Source organism: Lepidochelys kempii, chromosome 1 (genome assembly GCF_965140265.1).
Source record: "Lepidochelys kempii isolate rLepKem1 chromosome 1, rLepKem1.hap2, whole genome shotgun sequence".
In the NCBI taxonomy this organism is placed as follows: Eukaryota; Metazoa; Chordata; order Testudines; family Cheloniidae; genus Lepidochelys; species Lepidochelys kempii.
In genome coordinates this window covers 137,061,528-137,077,458 of record NC_133256.1, presented here as the reverse complement: position 1 = coordinate 137,077,458, position 15,931 = coordinate 137,061,528, and the positions used below count along the sequence as shown (strand labels likewise).

Here is a 15,931-nt window from a genome sequence, read left to right as displayed (position 1 = left end):
AGTTCCAGGGTATTACTAATTAAGAGGTCTCTTGGTTTTTGGTCTCTTGTTTTTACTATTTCTCTCCCTCTGTGCGAAACTTGCAAGCTGCTAATTGTGTTAGCACATCCTAAGACAGAGTCTATTCTCAAAGCAATACTTTGTAACAACTACTCACAGAGAGACTCAAAGTGATACTTTGTAACAACAAACAGCAGAGAGACTCCCCGCCCTTTTGTTGTATTTATCTCAATTTGTTAACAATTCTGATTAAAATAGATAGAGGATGTATGTGGATGGATGCTTGGTGTGGATAATAAATGAATGACCAGGAAGGTGCCAGCCTAAGAATCCAGGGTTGATCAGCCGAAGAAGGCATCAAGTGGAAACAACCAGAGGACCCCTGGAGGGCAGACTGGAATCCACCCAACAGCCTCAAGAATGGGAGAACCGAAGAACAAGATAACATCTAGCAGCACGGAGCCGTCAGGAATGTGCCATCTGCTGATTGATTCATTAACAGCATGATGAAGCAATTCCCATATAGACTGGCATAGGAATAAATTCCTATAAAAATGGGCTCTAGAAAGTGAGAACTTTGGGGTCTGATTCTGCAAACCAACTTCCAGGAGCATCAGATGAGCACCTGACAAGGCCCTGCTCCCTCCTTGTATCCAGGCCACTTGGCCAGTGGCTTGGCATGAGCAACTCTAAGGCTGGTAACTATGATAACCTTGCAGAACCTCTGTGTGTGAATATGAATGAATGTGTGAATAAATATGAAATTGAATGGAATGTTATAGCTATAACTAACTGCTTACTATGATTCTTTCTCTATTCACAATGAATGTGAAATTTTGCCTCTTCCCCTTTAATAAGATCCTGCTGGTTTTTATTTTATTGATATAACAGGAGCACCCAGAGGGACATACATCTCAAAGAACCACAGTTACTGCACAGGGTGAGTAATTATTTCTTCTAAGTAGTGTCCCTATGGGTCTAGGCAACTATCGAGCAGTACCCTCTAAGGTGGAGGGGGCTTCAGAGTAGAGTCCAGTATGAAAAAAAGTACAGCCATGCGGAACACAACATTGGAAGCACAGTCGTGAGCTATTGCATAGTGTTCAACGAATGCATGTACAGAAGCTTAAGTAGCAGCCTTACATATTTCAATAATGGGCATGTTTTTGAGAAATACCATAGAGGTGGAAATGGACCTTGTAGAGAGTATGTATGTCTGAAGCTGCTTGAATATTACAAGAGTCGTAGCAAGAATTAATGTACTCCGATATCCACTTGGAAAGTCTTCGATTAGAGATTGCAGATCCTTTTGATCTATCTGCGAGCAAGACAAACGCTTTGGGGATCTTTCTGAAGGGTTTAGTCCTATCCAGATAGAAAGCCAGGACTCTCCTGACAAGGGTGTGCAACAGTGCCTCTTGAGTATCTAGGTGAAATTCAGTGTGGAAGACTGGCAAGTGAATGGGTTGGCTAATACAAAACCCAGAAGAAGATTTAAGTACAAATTTGTGATGGAGTCACAACATGACCTTGTCCTTTAAAAATACTGTGAAAGGGGGGAATGCCATAAGGGCCACCATTTCCCCAACCCATCTTGCCAACATGACAGCTATGAGGACTTTTGTTTTCATTGATAAATGGAGCAGTGAGCAGGTAGCCACTGGTTCCAATGGTGGTCTTGTCAGGCATTTAGGAACCAGATTGAGGTCCCAAACAGGAGGACGATGCTTGATTGGTGGATAGACATTTCCAAATGCCCTGAGAAACTTCACTATCCTTTGGGTGGACAAAAATGGAATAATCCTCTAGTGGAGAATGGAAAGCCATGATGACTGCCAGGTGGACTGTAATGGAGCTCAGCGATAGCCCTGAACTTTACAGTGTTAGGATATAGTCCAGTATATCTGGCAGCAATGAGGTCATCAGTAGAATATGTCTGAGGTCACACCAACAGACAAATCTTGTCCATTTGAGAGTATGTGTAGTGAATATAACAGTATGCTCTTTACCTTCTCTGAGCTGGTTATCTTTAGTCCTGTGAACCATCCACCAACCATGCATTGAAACAAAGTACTGAGAGATTGGGGTGAAGGATCCTCCTGCCTTGCTGAGAAGTGAGGAGGTGTAATGGGGAGAGAGATTGGTGAGCAAATGACCAACTGTATTAGGTAAAGAAACTGCATTTGTCTGGGTCAGGTCAGAACTATTAGGATGACTGGCTTTGTCCTTTTTTATTTTGAGCTGAACTTTGGCTATTAGAGTCGGTGGGGAATACATCCAGTAGATCCAAAAACCAACGCAGGTGAAAGGCATCCCCAGGGATCAGTAACCCAGTCCCCCTCTGGAGCAAAACTGGGCAAACTTCTTGTATATCACTATGGAAAACAAGTCGATCTGGGGGGTGCCCGAGTGCTGGAATATGTGATGTAATATGCTGGAATCTGTTTCCCCACTCGTGGTCTTTGAAGAAGTGCCTTCTGACTGTATCCACGGTCACATTCTGAACCCCTGGAAGATAGTCATCACAGCAGCCTGATTGCGTATGCACCAATTCCAAAGCTCGTCTGTCTCAGCGCACAGTGAAGGGGAATCTTGCTTCTCCTTGCTGGTAGATATAAAGCATGCATGATATGTTGTCCATCATGACCTTTATGTGCTTGCCCCTGATTAATGATAGAAACTGGAGACACGAGTATCTGACTGCTCTGAGTTCCAGCAAGTTAATGTGTAGTGTGGTCTCTTGCGATGTCCACTTGCCCTGGGCCATGAGTTTCCAGATGTGCTGCCCACCCTAGCAGGGAAGCATCTCATTGTGACAACTGTTGGGGAAGGACATGCAAATGGGACTCCTGCACACATGTTGTGATAGTCTTTCCAGCTACTGAGGGATTGTTTTATGCAGGTTGGTATGGAAAGAAGCATATTTAAGCTGTGTCTGTTTGGTGAATAACCAGTACTGAGCCACCCTTGAAAGCAGCGCATTCAGAGTCTTGTCTGGTCTATGACAAAAGTACTGGCTGCCATGTGCCCCAATAACTGGAGTTTGAGGGCTGAGCTGCATTGTACTGGCTGTGTTGGAAAGGGCCACAAACTTGTGCAGAGGAAGGTAAGCTCTTGCTGTTACTGAATCGAAATGAGCTATGAATTCTAAGTTTTGCACAGGGGTCAAAGTGGGTTTTTGAATGTTTAATTGTAGACCCAAGCTGAAGAAGAGATTTATGGATTTGGAAGCTGCCCATGATATGAGTTCCAGGGAGTGACCTTTCAGCAGCCAATTGTCCAGTAAGGGAACACTAAAAACACCCTTCTTACTGAGTTGGGCTGCTACCACTGACATGACTTTTTAAAATATGCATCCTGAAGGTTGAGGGCTGAGAACCAATCTCCTTGATCTCATGAGGGAATTATCACTGCAAGTGTCACCATTTTGAATGTGGGTGCCTTCACATAAATGTTGAGTAGCCTCAAATCTAGGATGGGTCTCCCACTGCTATTCTTTTTTGGTGCCAGGAAATAGCTGGACTAAAACCCCTTTCTTCTGTGCTGCATGGGAACTGGTTCTATAGCACCAAGTGTAGGAGAGAGACTATTTCTTGATGAAGCAAGCTCTCTGAAGAGGAAGGAGGGTGGATGGCAGAAGAGAAGTAAAATGGATGGTGTTCCCTTTGGAGATAATCTCCAAAACCCATTTGTCTGTGGAGATAGACTCCCAAGCCCACCTGAAGTGGTAAAGGCAGTCACAGAAGGGAGGCAGGTGAATTGGTGCAGCTGGTAAGGATGAGGATGGTAATTCAGACTGTTGACTACCCCATCAAAATTGCTCCTTGGAGGTGGAAGGGTGCGAGGTTGACTGTTTCCTTCTCTGGAATTTCTCTCTTTTGATATGGTTCACATAGCCTCTGGGAGGTCAGGTATTGGGCAGGACAGGATCTCTGAGCCACCTGGGACTTGCTAAACATTCTCTTGTGTATAAATCCCAACAGAATGAAAAGTAGCCCTAGAGTCATTTAACGTGCACAGAGATTCATCTATGCTGTCGGCAAACAGTTTAGACCCATCAAAAGAAAGGTGTTCCATCATATTCTGGACCGCTGTTGGAAATCTGGAGACTTGGAGCCAGAAAGCCCTTCTCATAACTACTGCTGTAGAGATTGAACAAGCAGCACTATCAGCAGCGTTGAGGGAGGCTTGTAGATGTTCTGGCAAGTATCTGGCCCTCCACAATAATCGCCTGGAATTGATCGCTGTGCTCCTTTGGTAGGTGGTCAAAGAGAGAGTTCAGTTTTGTGCAAGTTACATGATTATATTTTGCCATAAATGCCTGTTGGCAATTCTAAATTGTAAGGCGGCTGATAAGATTTTCACTTACGATCTTTTTCATGGGGCGTGGATTTAGCGTGGTACTGCCTTCCACCTTCATTAATTGTTTCAACCAAAGAATTAGGAAAGGGATGAGAAAATAAAAACAAACAGTCTTTTGCTAGAACATATTTCTTATTCACTCTCTTGCATGTAGGTGGAATGGCAGCTGGAGTAGCTGACGATCTTCAGTTGGTCCAGAATGGCCTCATTGACCAGCAAAGCTATGCAGGCAGCTGAGGGTGAACGAAGGATATCAAGTAGCTTATGATGAGGTTCTTCGGGAGAGATCTGCAAGGACTCAGCAACTCTCTTGGCCAGATCCTTAAACTGCTTAAAATCACCCGCCAAGGATGGAGGAGGCGGCACAACAACTTCATCTGGAGATAAAGACGAGATGTTGGCTAGAGGAGAGACCACTTCATTGGCTCTAGCTTCCAGCTCAAAGGTTTCTTCTTGAGGATCAGTCTCCTAGAGATAGCAGGCAACCATCATTGCTTATCTCTGCAATGGGTGATGCTCAAAGCCCTAGAAAATAGCTGATGATAAGCTGCCAAAAGGTCCCAGTATAGCCAAGGAAGTGATGAATGAGGCATAGGAGGGGGCACACATAGGTGCTCATACCAGCAAGATGGTGGTTGCAACTTTGTGTCACAAGTGGTCAGACTCAGAGACTTCTAGAAAGGGGCCTCTATAGGGGTGAGGAGAGCCCTGGTACAATAATTGGGAAACGGAAGCAAATTCTTCATCAGAATCCCTTTACTCAAACTCACTATGGAACGGTGGCAGGCCTGGAGAAATTTGAGGTGAAACTTCTTGGTACCAGGTGAACTTCTGGCAATCTCAATGTCCTTGGTACTGAAAATATGTCAGAGCCAAGCAGCAGTGAATCAGCTGTCACAGATACAGCCAGGTCCCAGGGAAAATGAAACTCCCATGATTCTGAGCATGCTGTCAGTACCGAGTCCATGGTCTGCACCAAGGTAATAGTGGCTGAGGGCACTGAAGGGTACCAGAGTCTCATCTGCTCCAAGGGAAGTACAGTCACAGCCAGAGTGGGCTTCTTTGGTACTGAGGAAGGAAAGGATGAGCTCTTCTTGCTATCTCAGTCTGCTATTGATACCAATCATTTCTCCAAGTCCAAGACTTTGCAATCTTTCGGTCTAGCAGTACTCTCAGCGGGTACCTGATTGGAGAGTGGATGGTGCTGAAGTGGCTGAAAACACTGACAACCTTGGCTTTTTTGAGGTAGATTTCCTGCCTTGTGAGCATGGGGCACAGTCTTTTGGAGGACTGATGAGAGGAGTCGAGTCTTCCTCTTAGGTGGAGGAGTGCAGCTCAGATACAGTGGAGGCAGCAGAGACCAGCATACAGAGGGTCCCTTTGCCTGTGTCAGAAGCTGGGTGTAGGGAGATCTCCGTTCATTAGGAGATGAAGTTTGATCACCCTGTTTTTTTCTAGCTCTAGATTTCAGTGCCAGACAGAAGTTGCATATTACCCAGAAGTGAGATTCCCAAAAGTAACGGATGGACCAGGACTGCCTGTCGCTTACTGGGATTTCCTTCTGGCATGACAGATGACGTTTGAAACCAGAACTGGGCATAAACTCCCAGTGAACGCTATGTACTAATATCTAATGATTTAAATATATTTATTTTAAAACTAGGAAGCTAAAATTACTACTACGTACTATTTACACTTACAACTACCTACTACAATAAGAAACCAGGACACAGTTGAAGTAATCTCAACAGGGACAACTACCAGAGCTCTGCCTCAGGCCGAGGCAGTTGAGAAGGAACAGAGGACCGTTGCCCGCCCAATGCTGTATAGCAATAGAAGGGGACATGAGGCTAATTAGCATGTGTGGGCCGAACAGACACTACTATAAGTAATCTCTGATCAAAGGCACAGGGGGTGCTAGCACACCTAGAGTAAAGCACCCATAGGGACACTACTCAAAAAAACAGCTTTCATTTACAGAATTTCCTCCCTTAAATGCCACATCTAGCAATTTAACTTTGTAAAAACCCAATACATATATGTAATACTTTACAAACTCAAAGAATTCAGTGCTCTAAACTGATCCCTGATAAAGTCCTCAGTTGAAACATGGCATATGTACCAGTTCAGCAACAGTAGCATAAGCCTCCCTTCTAAATTGCCTCGTCAACATGCTGCAGCCCTCACCTGGTAATGATGACTAAGCTGAGTTCTTTCCACATCCAATCAATGTTCAGCTTTTAACTCCTTTACAAGAAAGGAGTAGCAACTTTGATCACCAACATAGACTAGATTTGAGCCAGCACCTTAAACACATAAGACCTTCTATCCTATTACTATACCTCACCCATAAAGCTCTGGATTTACACTGAAATATTTCTGAAGATGCAGGGACCAACAAAACAGAATTTTAAGGTAGCAGTTAATTTATAAAATAGTGGAGTTTAATTTTAAAGCTATATTATTCCTTAATCCATTTTGCATCCTAGGGAAACAGGTATTGACTTGATTCACACTATTTTGTTGTTGTGTGAGAGTGCCTGAGTACTGCTTGTCTGATCAAGAGAGCATTTTTGATACCACGTGACAGGATTGAATCAAATTGTTTCAGAACTTCACTAACTTCTCAGAGTAACAGCAGTGATCACTTTAGATAAGCTATTACCAGCAGGAGAGTGGGGTGGGGGGAGAAAACCTCTTGTAATGGTAAACACCCATTTTTTCATGGTTTGTATATATAAGAACATCTTCTGTATTTTCCACAGTATGCATCCGATGAAGTGAGCTGTAGCTCACGAAAGCTTATGCTCAAATAAATTGGTTAGTCTCTAAGGTGCCACAAGTACTCCTTTTCTTTTTACTAACACTTCTGTACCTTTTACAAGTTTCACCCAAATGTAGACATATCTGAAAAGTATTACCTGGTCCCTTTGCAAGCCTTTCCATAGAGACCCCAGTAGCCTAGCATGAGACTTCCTGAGTGTAGAGAGGTTGGGAATTTTGAAGGTACACTTCCTTGGATCCTCAAGAGTTAGCAGTCTTATTCGCACTAGAACAGTATCCAAGCAGCTTCTTGCTCCAGGAAAATCACTAAGCAAGACTTACACATTTTATTACACCATTCAGTTGGACACTGCACACTACTGTGTCTGGAAAGCATTACGGACACTTTGGGTGCTATTACAATGTAATAGTCTTATTGTGCAGGAACATTCCTCTATGTAGAGGTTGATTAAGTTTGCATAGCTTGTTATGAAAACAAACTGTTAAAAACACCACCCAATCTGGGGGGCCTAAAATCCTGTTTTCTTTTAGCTGGCACAAGGTGACAAGACACACAATCACGCCAACCCACTCCCACAAGCAACAGAATAGCATATAACTATGACCATTAAAAATAATGCAATTTAGCGAAGTAATGAAAAAGGTAACTGATGTTTGTAGTGAAGAGATTCAAAACCTCAAAAGTTCTCCACTTCACATTCCAAGCCTCTAATTTATTAGAAACTCAGCCCATTTGTGTTCAGTGTTGAACATAACTAAGATTTCCATCAAAGAAACAGCAATTCTGTGCTTTAAAAAGCTCAAACTTCAAGACTGCTGTTTGAAATTAGCAGTTGCCATTTAACCTGAATACATTTAGGACTGGTCTACACCTAAAACATAGGTCGACCTAGATACATCACTCAGGGCTGTGAAAAATTTAGCTCCCTGTTTGACAGAGTTAGGTCAACCTAACCTCCAACTGTAAATGCAGCTACTGCCTCTCAGAGAAGTGGATTATCTGCATCAGTGGAAACACCTGTTCTGTCAATGTAGGAAGAATTTATGTTACAACAGCATAGCTACAGTGCTGTTTGTGCCACTGTAGCATAGATATACCTTTAGTAATTTCAAACTTCACACCTCTAAATTCTCTCCTGAAGCTCCTAATAAGTGTAGCAAGAATGCCAGACAGCCCAAGTTAGGAATGAATATGTTCCAAGAATAAAAGAAAAACACAGAGTCTGATATATTAAGCATACATATTTACTTAATCTATACAGAATCGAGTAGATAAAATTTCAGATTCACATTAGTGAAAAATCCCTACAAAATGTTTTTGAAAAGCAAAACAAGACTGCCTGTTCATTTCTCAATTTTTTTTTTCTCATGAAAGCAGACATGGTTGTAAAAATAAAGCAGTGTGTTTAGCACAAACTAGATTTCTGCATCACTTTTTTCACAGTTATTTCCATCTACAGTCTGAAGAGGTAGATTTTCTGCAACACCTGAGAATTAAACTGTAATATAACCAGGTGTAAGTGGAATAAAGGAAGGACAAAACAGATTTGAGAGATACAGCCCTAACATAGTTGTGTACACTACTACACGTATTTGGGTCTTGCATCACACACAATTTAGCTTTTATTTTTTTGCACCCTAATCATGGGCCCAATTAACAAGTGTACACGTCAGAGGCTACATAAATTTACAGCCCAGATTAAACAGTTGTGGTAGTGGAAGATACACAATACAAGTTTCCATAAAAACCCTACTGGAACCAATTTGGCTGAACAGTGGCAGTGTAACAGCCTGCTGTATGGCAGATCAGTGAGAGCGCTGGGCTTATCCCTTGCACTCTTTATAGCAACACCCCTTTGGTCAGTGCATGGAATGACATTAACTGCTTTCAGAAAGCCACGTCCAGCCCACCTTTGCTAGAGGGAAGGTTGGTGTGATGTGGTTCAGGGTCACACAGAGATAGGAAGAAAATCCCAGATTCCTTAAAACCCTTTACTGGAGGCATTCCGCTTCATTTACACATGCAAGCCAGTAACTACGTATCATCTGCACTGCCCTTCCATTTGTCTCTCATATCTTTACAGCCCTTGCGGCAGGGACCAAAGTTCACTCCTGACTACACACAGAACACACATTATAAAAAGAAATGTGGTTATAGATACAGGAGAACAAATAATACATTTTAAAAAAAGAGAAAACTGCACTTTCCACTTCACTTGCAAAATGTGTACCTTTTGCCAAGGGTATGTTGTGCTGTAATTGATACATTAAGATCTTCACTTGCCCTCAGGAAAACGATTTCACGCTCACTTAATTTATTAGCTGAAGACCAGTTTTGGCAGAAATTTAAAAACTTACTTCCGTTAGTTTTTTGATTCCATGACAACACACAAAGTCAGACAAATCATTTGATGAAGCAACTTTGGAAGGATGTTTCTTCTTTCCAGTATTTTTGTTGCCATGCGGTTAACGTGATTAGTGTTTCAAAGCTGAGTCCAACCTCTCTGACTGCTCACCTCTACCTTCTCATTACTCACCATGCATGGACCACAAATACAAAACAGACTGTGCAAATTGAAGAGAAAAAACTGGCCAGTTCCCAATTTATGTCACTCATTTGCTACACAATTTAAGAAATGTCAGTTTGATACAGTTTTGTTCAGTGGTATGAGCTAAAACACATTTATCAGGCTTTATACAACCTTATTCTCTTTATAAGACATCTACATTATTTCAATGTACACCATTACATCAGGGAAGGGATCAAGAGCTCAGTGCAGCCTGAACATTCAAGTAATTTAGCCACTGAACTGCCAAAAAGAACAAAGGGGACGGGGAGGGAAGCTCATTGAAAGTTATGTGCTTGGTTCAGAAATCCCCCACTGAAGTTAAGTGCAAAGAACATTAAGTACCAGAAAAAGCTAACGTTTGTATCTCTTAAAATAAAAGTGATAACAACTGAAACTAGAAAGCGAAATATGTGGGCTAAAGTTAACAGTAGCTTGTTACTTAGCACATGACCTGCCTACATTACCTGCCTTGCTAAAAATAAATGTTGGTCCCAGCGAACAGTTCCCTTAAAAATTTGATATCCAAGTTTTCAAAGTGAAACACTGTAAGGCTCACAACTGCAGTCCATTACATTTTTTTAAATGTAATTTTTTCTTATTTATGGCATATTAGTTTAACATGAAACCTCTGAATTACCAATTTTACCAGGCAAGCAGTAGGTACCAGGAAGGCACTCTGTCTACTGATCAGTGTCTTTTCAGGTTAGGTGTGTGACAAGTTAAATGTTTTACTTTGGGAATATATTTGAATCCACATGATCAAATATTAACTGTGTTCTTTACAGATCCTTAAATATATTGCATACAGTGCTAAGTAAAGAACATCCAAACCAAAAATTGGTGTCTTAAGCACTGCATGCAGTAAGCATCTACAGTATCAACAAATCTACAAGAACTTGTTTGAAAATAACCAGATTATTTAATGCAACTTCTCTAATCAGAAATAATCATTTTATGAATTTTTGCAGTGCTGAGGCTTCATGTTAAGGGACATAACATGACTAACACTTCTGCAGTTGTGTATATTCCATTACAGATAACTTCACTCCATAAACACTCATTCCTGTATGCTTTCTTTGCAAGTTAAATTTAACACATTCACAGGGAGGGCAAATATAGTCTGTCTGTGAGTTAACCTTAGAGCACAACCCTGAGAAGTTTGCAAGAAAGTTGTACACCCTGTTTTACCAGCTGAAAATTAAAGTATGCATATTTGAAAGCTGTTTTTGTCATACCACAACTACACTAAAACCCTGTAAAATATTCTTGATCATATTCTGGACCCTTATTTTCATATATAATCAGGTGAGATAGTTGAAGTTTCTACTGGCCATTAGATGAATGGATGTAGAGAATTGACTGAAGAGTTTGGTAATTACATTAGTATACCAAACCTTACTTCAGTTAACAGAAGCAAAATGTTATTTTCAAACCAATGAAGTGACACTCCTGTCACTTTTCCCCATGAAATGTTAAATCTTTATACAAGTCTTAACTGATATGGTGAGATTTGTGTTTAGGGGAGAGGAAATGCACATGCATTCTTTATGGAAAAATATTTTTTTAAAATGAGGCAGATGTGCAACACAGTTGTGGAAAATGTACAGATTACACTATTCAAAGCTGCTATGCAGCTTCCTGTACCACATAAGTCCAGTAGTTCTAAGAAAATACATATATGGTAGAAAAAGTAAGAAAATTTTCACCACAAAACCAATAGTTACCACCAACAGAGAAAGTTATACACAAAATATATCTCTCAATACAGTGTTTACACTTCATTTTAGTCAACAGGAACAGGACTGGTGGAGACAGTCTTTTCAGAGCCATTTCCTTCATTTGCTGCATTTGATTCAGCATCTGATTGGATTCCTGGTTCTGTGTCAGTGGAAGTTCCCAGCTCCTCATGGGAATTGAGAGTGCATGACTGCAACACCTGCACTGCTAGATCCACATCTGCTTCTTTTACAGAAACCTGTTCCTTAAGGACTTCCACCTTCTCATTCAGCTCATTCCTCTCCGTCTGAAGAGCCCTGCACAGCTTCTCCAAACGCTCCAGTTTTATTTGAAAGCCTTTGTATTCTTTGTCTCTAACTGTTTTCTGTAAGGGATAAAAATAAACAGAGACTAACCCAATAAAGTGATCGGGGGGGGGGGGGGGGGAGAGCTGGGAATATTTATTTCTTTTAAAAAGGCACTACTTTGACAGGCAGAGAGATTAAAGTTGTCCCTTTAATCCCTCAAAAAGGCACAGCATATATAGCGTTGGTGCAAATTCTCAGGCTGCCTCCAATGTTCTAAACCAAAGGGTGACCACATATAAGAGGTTGACAGGCCAGTCTGCTGAGATGCAACACAGGGTACTACATACTGCCATCTGTGAACAAGTGTTTTCTAATGTGAACAAGAGCCCACTAGGAACTCACGGAGACTAAATCACACAAACCAAACAGCTTGTTACTGTTCAAGACTACAGTTATGGGGATATTACTTATGGAACTCAGCCAACTTTAGTGAATGGGTACCAAATATTTCTGATTTCAAGCAGTTTGTACACAAACATATATACCAGATTTCATGGCAGAAATGGAACAGAAAGAATACTAACAGACATGGCAGAACTACACTGACCCCTAGTTGTAGCTAAGTGAGTTTTACAACTCCAAGGATTCTGCAGGCTTCTCAATCTAGCACCTGTCCCAGCATTTAATAGACATAAATAGTTTGTACCATTTTGCCATAAGATCCTACCTAGTAAGCAATAGGTTAGGGACAGCAATTCCTATGCTATGCTTTTGACTGACTAGACATATGAAGATCAAATGTCATGGATAGCAATTACAAAAAACAAAATTCATTTTGTGCCTTGAGAAGGATGGTAAATTTACCTGGGAAAAGTTATTTAAAGAAGCAGCACAAACTGTTAGTAATTAAAAAACAAAAATTAGTTGTATAGTTTGAACAGCTACAGAGCATTTCTTGACAATCTCCAGCTATCTAGAAATGAAGGGCCATGTAGAGGCAAGCCCTGCTTGAATGTTACTACACAGTTCCTTAAACTATGAAGATTGTTACCCACCTCTTCAGCCATTTGCAAAAGAGCTTTGTTGTTGTTTTCCCATTTTGTACGCCACACTATTGTCTCTTTTTCCAGTTTTTTTATCTTCTTGGTCATCTAAAAATATAGTAAAGCTAGTTTTATGACTAGGATCAAAATAGAGGTAACCACATATTAAAATGTTTTAGTAAGTTGCTCGAACTGTAGTTTTCAAAGTAATCTTATAAAATAAATGTACAGGAAAGGGTTTCAAGTCAGTCCTATGAAAAATTATTAAAATCTTAAACATTTAAAAATATTACTTTTAAGATTATGGTGATTATAAAGATATTTCCATCCTCCCCCAAAAGCGTCTACAATCAACTTCTCCATTTACAAACAAAAGTAGTTCGTAACTGAAGTACTGCACATGACAATTTTTTTTTAAAAAGCTGTTTTCTGCTTTTAATATTAGCTTTTGGAATCAGAACTTGGCATGCAGTTATGCAAGTTTTCAGAAGAATGGATTGCATCATGTTCTTCCACAGCTATGCTGATTTTTTTCCTCTCTCAGTAATCAGACTGGAATCAGAGGGAGAACTAGTTCTAACGTGCCATTTTACAGTTTTTCCAGCTACAACTACTTTTAAAATTGCATTCAAGTCTATATCCTCTTCAGGGATTTTAAGGCCTAATAAGAAGCCAAATTTTTTTTCCCCTAATATTTTTTTCCCCTAATTTTCATTAAATTCTAACATAATTATATAAAAGTACCTTTTCCATTTCTTGTCTGAAGGTTGTAAAAAGTTCATTGCTCTTTGCCATGGTGGTCTGGAATTCTTCAAACTTATCCATGTAAAGAGAAAGCTTTGGGAAAAAAATAATTGGAAATATTTAATCTTTAAACTGTAGCGATATTATCACACGAGCAATCTTTATTAAGGTACTTCAGAAATTTCAGCTAGTAGTAATTCAACAAAGGTAAGAGAACAATATTTATGTTCCCCCTCTAATCTATCAGGTAAATTTTCACCTAAAGCATGTATACATGACTATAAAAATAGATGATTACTCAAATTGTGCATGGATGCTGAGCTAGGGTTATCTTTATAAAGCAACAGAATATATTCTAACAAAAGTTAGGCATTAAGACATGGTTGTTATCTCAGTTAAATGGAAGTTTGAAAGAGATGCATTTCTAACTATGTACAAATAAAGGTAACAGCTAAAATTTGAAAAATTAAGCACAAGTTTAGGTGTAAATATGTAATTTAAAAACTAATTAAGATACAAAATATTGAACAAGGGAAGGATTAAAACACCAAAGCAAATTAGGATCAGATGAATAATAAAAGTTGAAGTAGTCATAGGTGTGAGATTTAGTAACAAACTGCAAATTCTACATGTGTAACAGTGAGATTGGATTTGAAGTGACATCCTCCTCCGAGGCTCTCAACCACATAGTCTTGTTCCTAAAGATATGGTTAAGAAACAATGAAGGTTCTGATCCTACAAACATGAATCGAAGTGGGGACTTGTTTGGGGCTTAAGTTATCCTAACAAATTTTCACTATAAGTAGAAACTCCAAGGAAGTGAGATTGGATAGGGAATAAACAAGCCTTTTAATATCCTTGTTTACACATCTTATAAAAGACAAACTGGGCAAGGGAACTAACCATTATTTGGTAAGGACAATGAAGTAGCCTCATTCGTGGAATTTCTAGTAAATACAACATTCTATCCAGAGGACAGATTTTGAATCTGCTGTTATCGGAATAAGCAAATTAGGAGTCCCACAGCCATTATTAGCAGCTTCCCACGTAACCTGAAAAAACTTCAAAGCAGCAAATAGAACTCCCTCTCAGTTCTCTTGCAGTCAAATCTTATCACAGCTGGGGCATATTTTGCAAATTTTAGGTTGGTAGAGGCATGATCATATAATTTCAGCACAGGGACTGAATACACAAAACACTTTCCCTCTCCAATTTGGCAGAAGAGTCAATCAGGAATTCATCCAGATCAGCATTTCTTAACAGGTGAGCGGTCACCGGGAGGGAAAAATCACCCACAGGGAAAAAAAAAAAAAAAAAAGAGGTGTTGTGAAATAACCAGCGGGGTGGAAGCCACAGATAGGACAGGTCCTTAGAATATCTGAAAGTCTAGTCTTAGCACAATGGATGCAGTGTTCTTTTCAATTAATGAAACAATCTTAGCAGTTCAGCATCTACACTTTCCAGTAATGTGGAGGGAACTAGGAGCCCCAAATAGCAATTTAAAGAAAACCTTATTTTAAAAAAACAGTATCTCCAATGTACATATAGCGAGAAGTGTTCATTGAACAGACAATTGCTACCAATTTAAGTTTCCATAAAAATTCAATATTTCCATTAATGAAAGTTTAATTTGCAATTTTTTGTACTTCCTCAAAATGTCAGGTTTGAGTCAAAACCATAAGGATCTCTTGATATTTTCATTGTGGAGCATCTGTATTGAACAGTACATTTACAATTTTTATTAAGTTACCTGCTGTTTTAGTTGGGCTTCCTGCTGCTTCATCTGCTCACATTTGTGTCTGGACTCAGTAGCTTCTTTTAATAGCTAAAAAGTGGAGAAAATGGCACTGTATTATTGAACATTATATCGAAGGGCAAAATTTTAAGGATAATGTAAACGGGAATAAACAGTTACTCACCTTCTTGTAGCTGTTGTTCTTTGAGATGTGGTGCATATGTCTATTAAATTAGGGGTGTGTGCCTCGTGCATCAGTGCTGGAAAGTTTTCCCTAGTGGCACCCACAGGGATGGCCATGTCTGCACCCAGGCATCCCTTGAGCTGCAAGCACAAAGTACATAAACGGAAGAACTGCACCACCCACCCTTCAGTTTCTTTGTACCAGAATCTTGGATGATAGACTCCAATGCGTTGGAGAAGGAGGGTGGGTTGCATAAAGGACATATGCAGCACATCTCGAAGAAAAGTTACGAGAAGGTGATTAACCATTTCTTCTTTGAGTGATTGCACATGTCCATCACACTAGATGACTCCCAAGCTGTTTTCAATGGAAGTGTGGCTAGGAGTCTGATCAGAAGATGGACTACAAGACTCTTTTCCTCCCATTCACATATTTCCTTGATGCAACAGTAACTGTGTAATGTTTAGCAAATGAGTGGACTAAAG

At 40.1% G+C, this 15,931-nt stretch overlaps 1 protein-coding gene across 4 annotated transcripts in view; it reads right to left on the bottom strand.

The window, feature by feature from the left end:
* Positions 1 to 8,375: 8,375 nt before the first annotated feature.
* TXLNG (taxilin gamma) overlaps positions 8,376 to 15,931 on the bottom strand; it is a 51,321-nt gene continuing 43,765 nt past the window's right edge. For all 4 annotated transcript variants that reach the window (XM_073356054.1, XM_073356064.1, XM_073356081.1 and 1 more), the window contains exons 7-10: positions 15,278 to 15,352; positions 13,528 to 13,620; positions 12,796 to 12,891; positions 8,376 to 11,817 (exon numbers count right to left, since the gene is read on the bottom strand). In XM_073356054.1, coding sequence (XP_073212155.1) covers positions 11,500 to 11,817; positions 12,796 to 12,891; positions 13,528 to 13,620; positions 15,278 to 15,352 — 582 coding nt within the window. In that variant the 3' untranslated portion in view covers positions 8,376 to 11,499. The remainder of the gene's footprint in view (positions 11,818 to 12,795; positions 12,892 to 13,527; positions 13,621 to 15,277; positions 15,353 to 15,931) is intronic.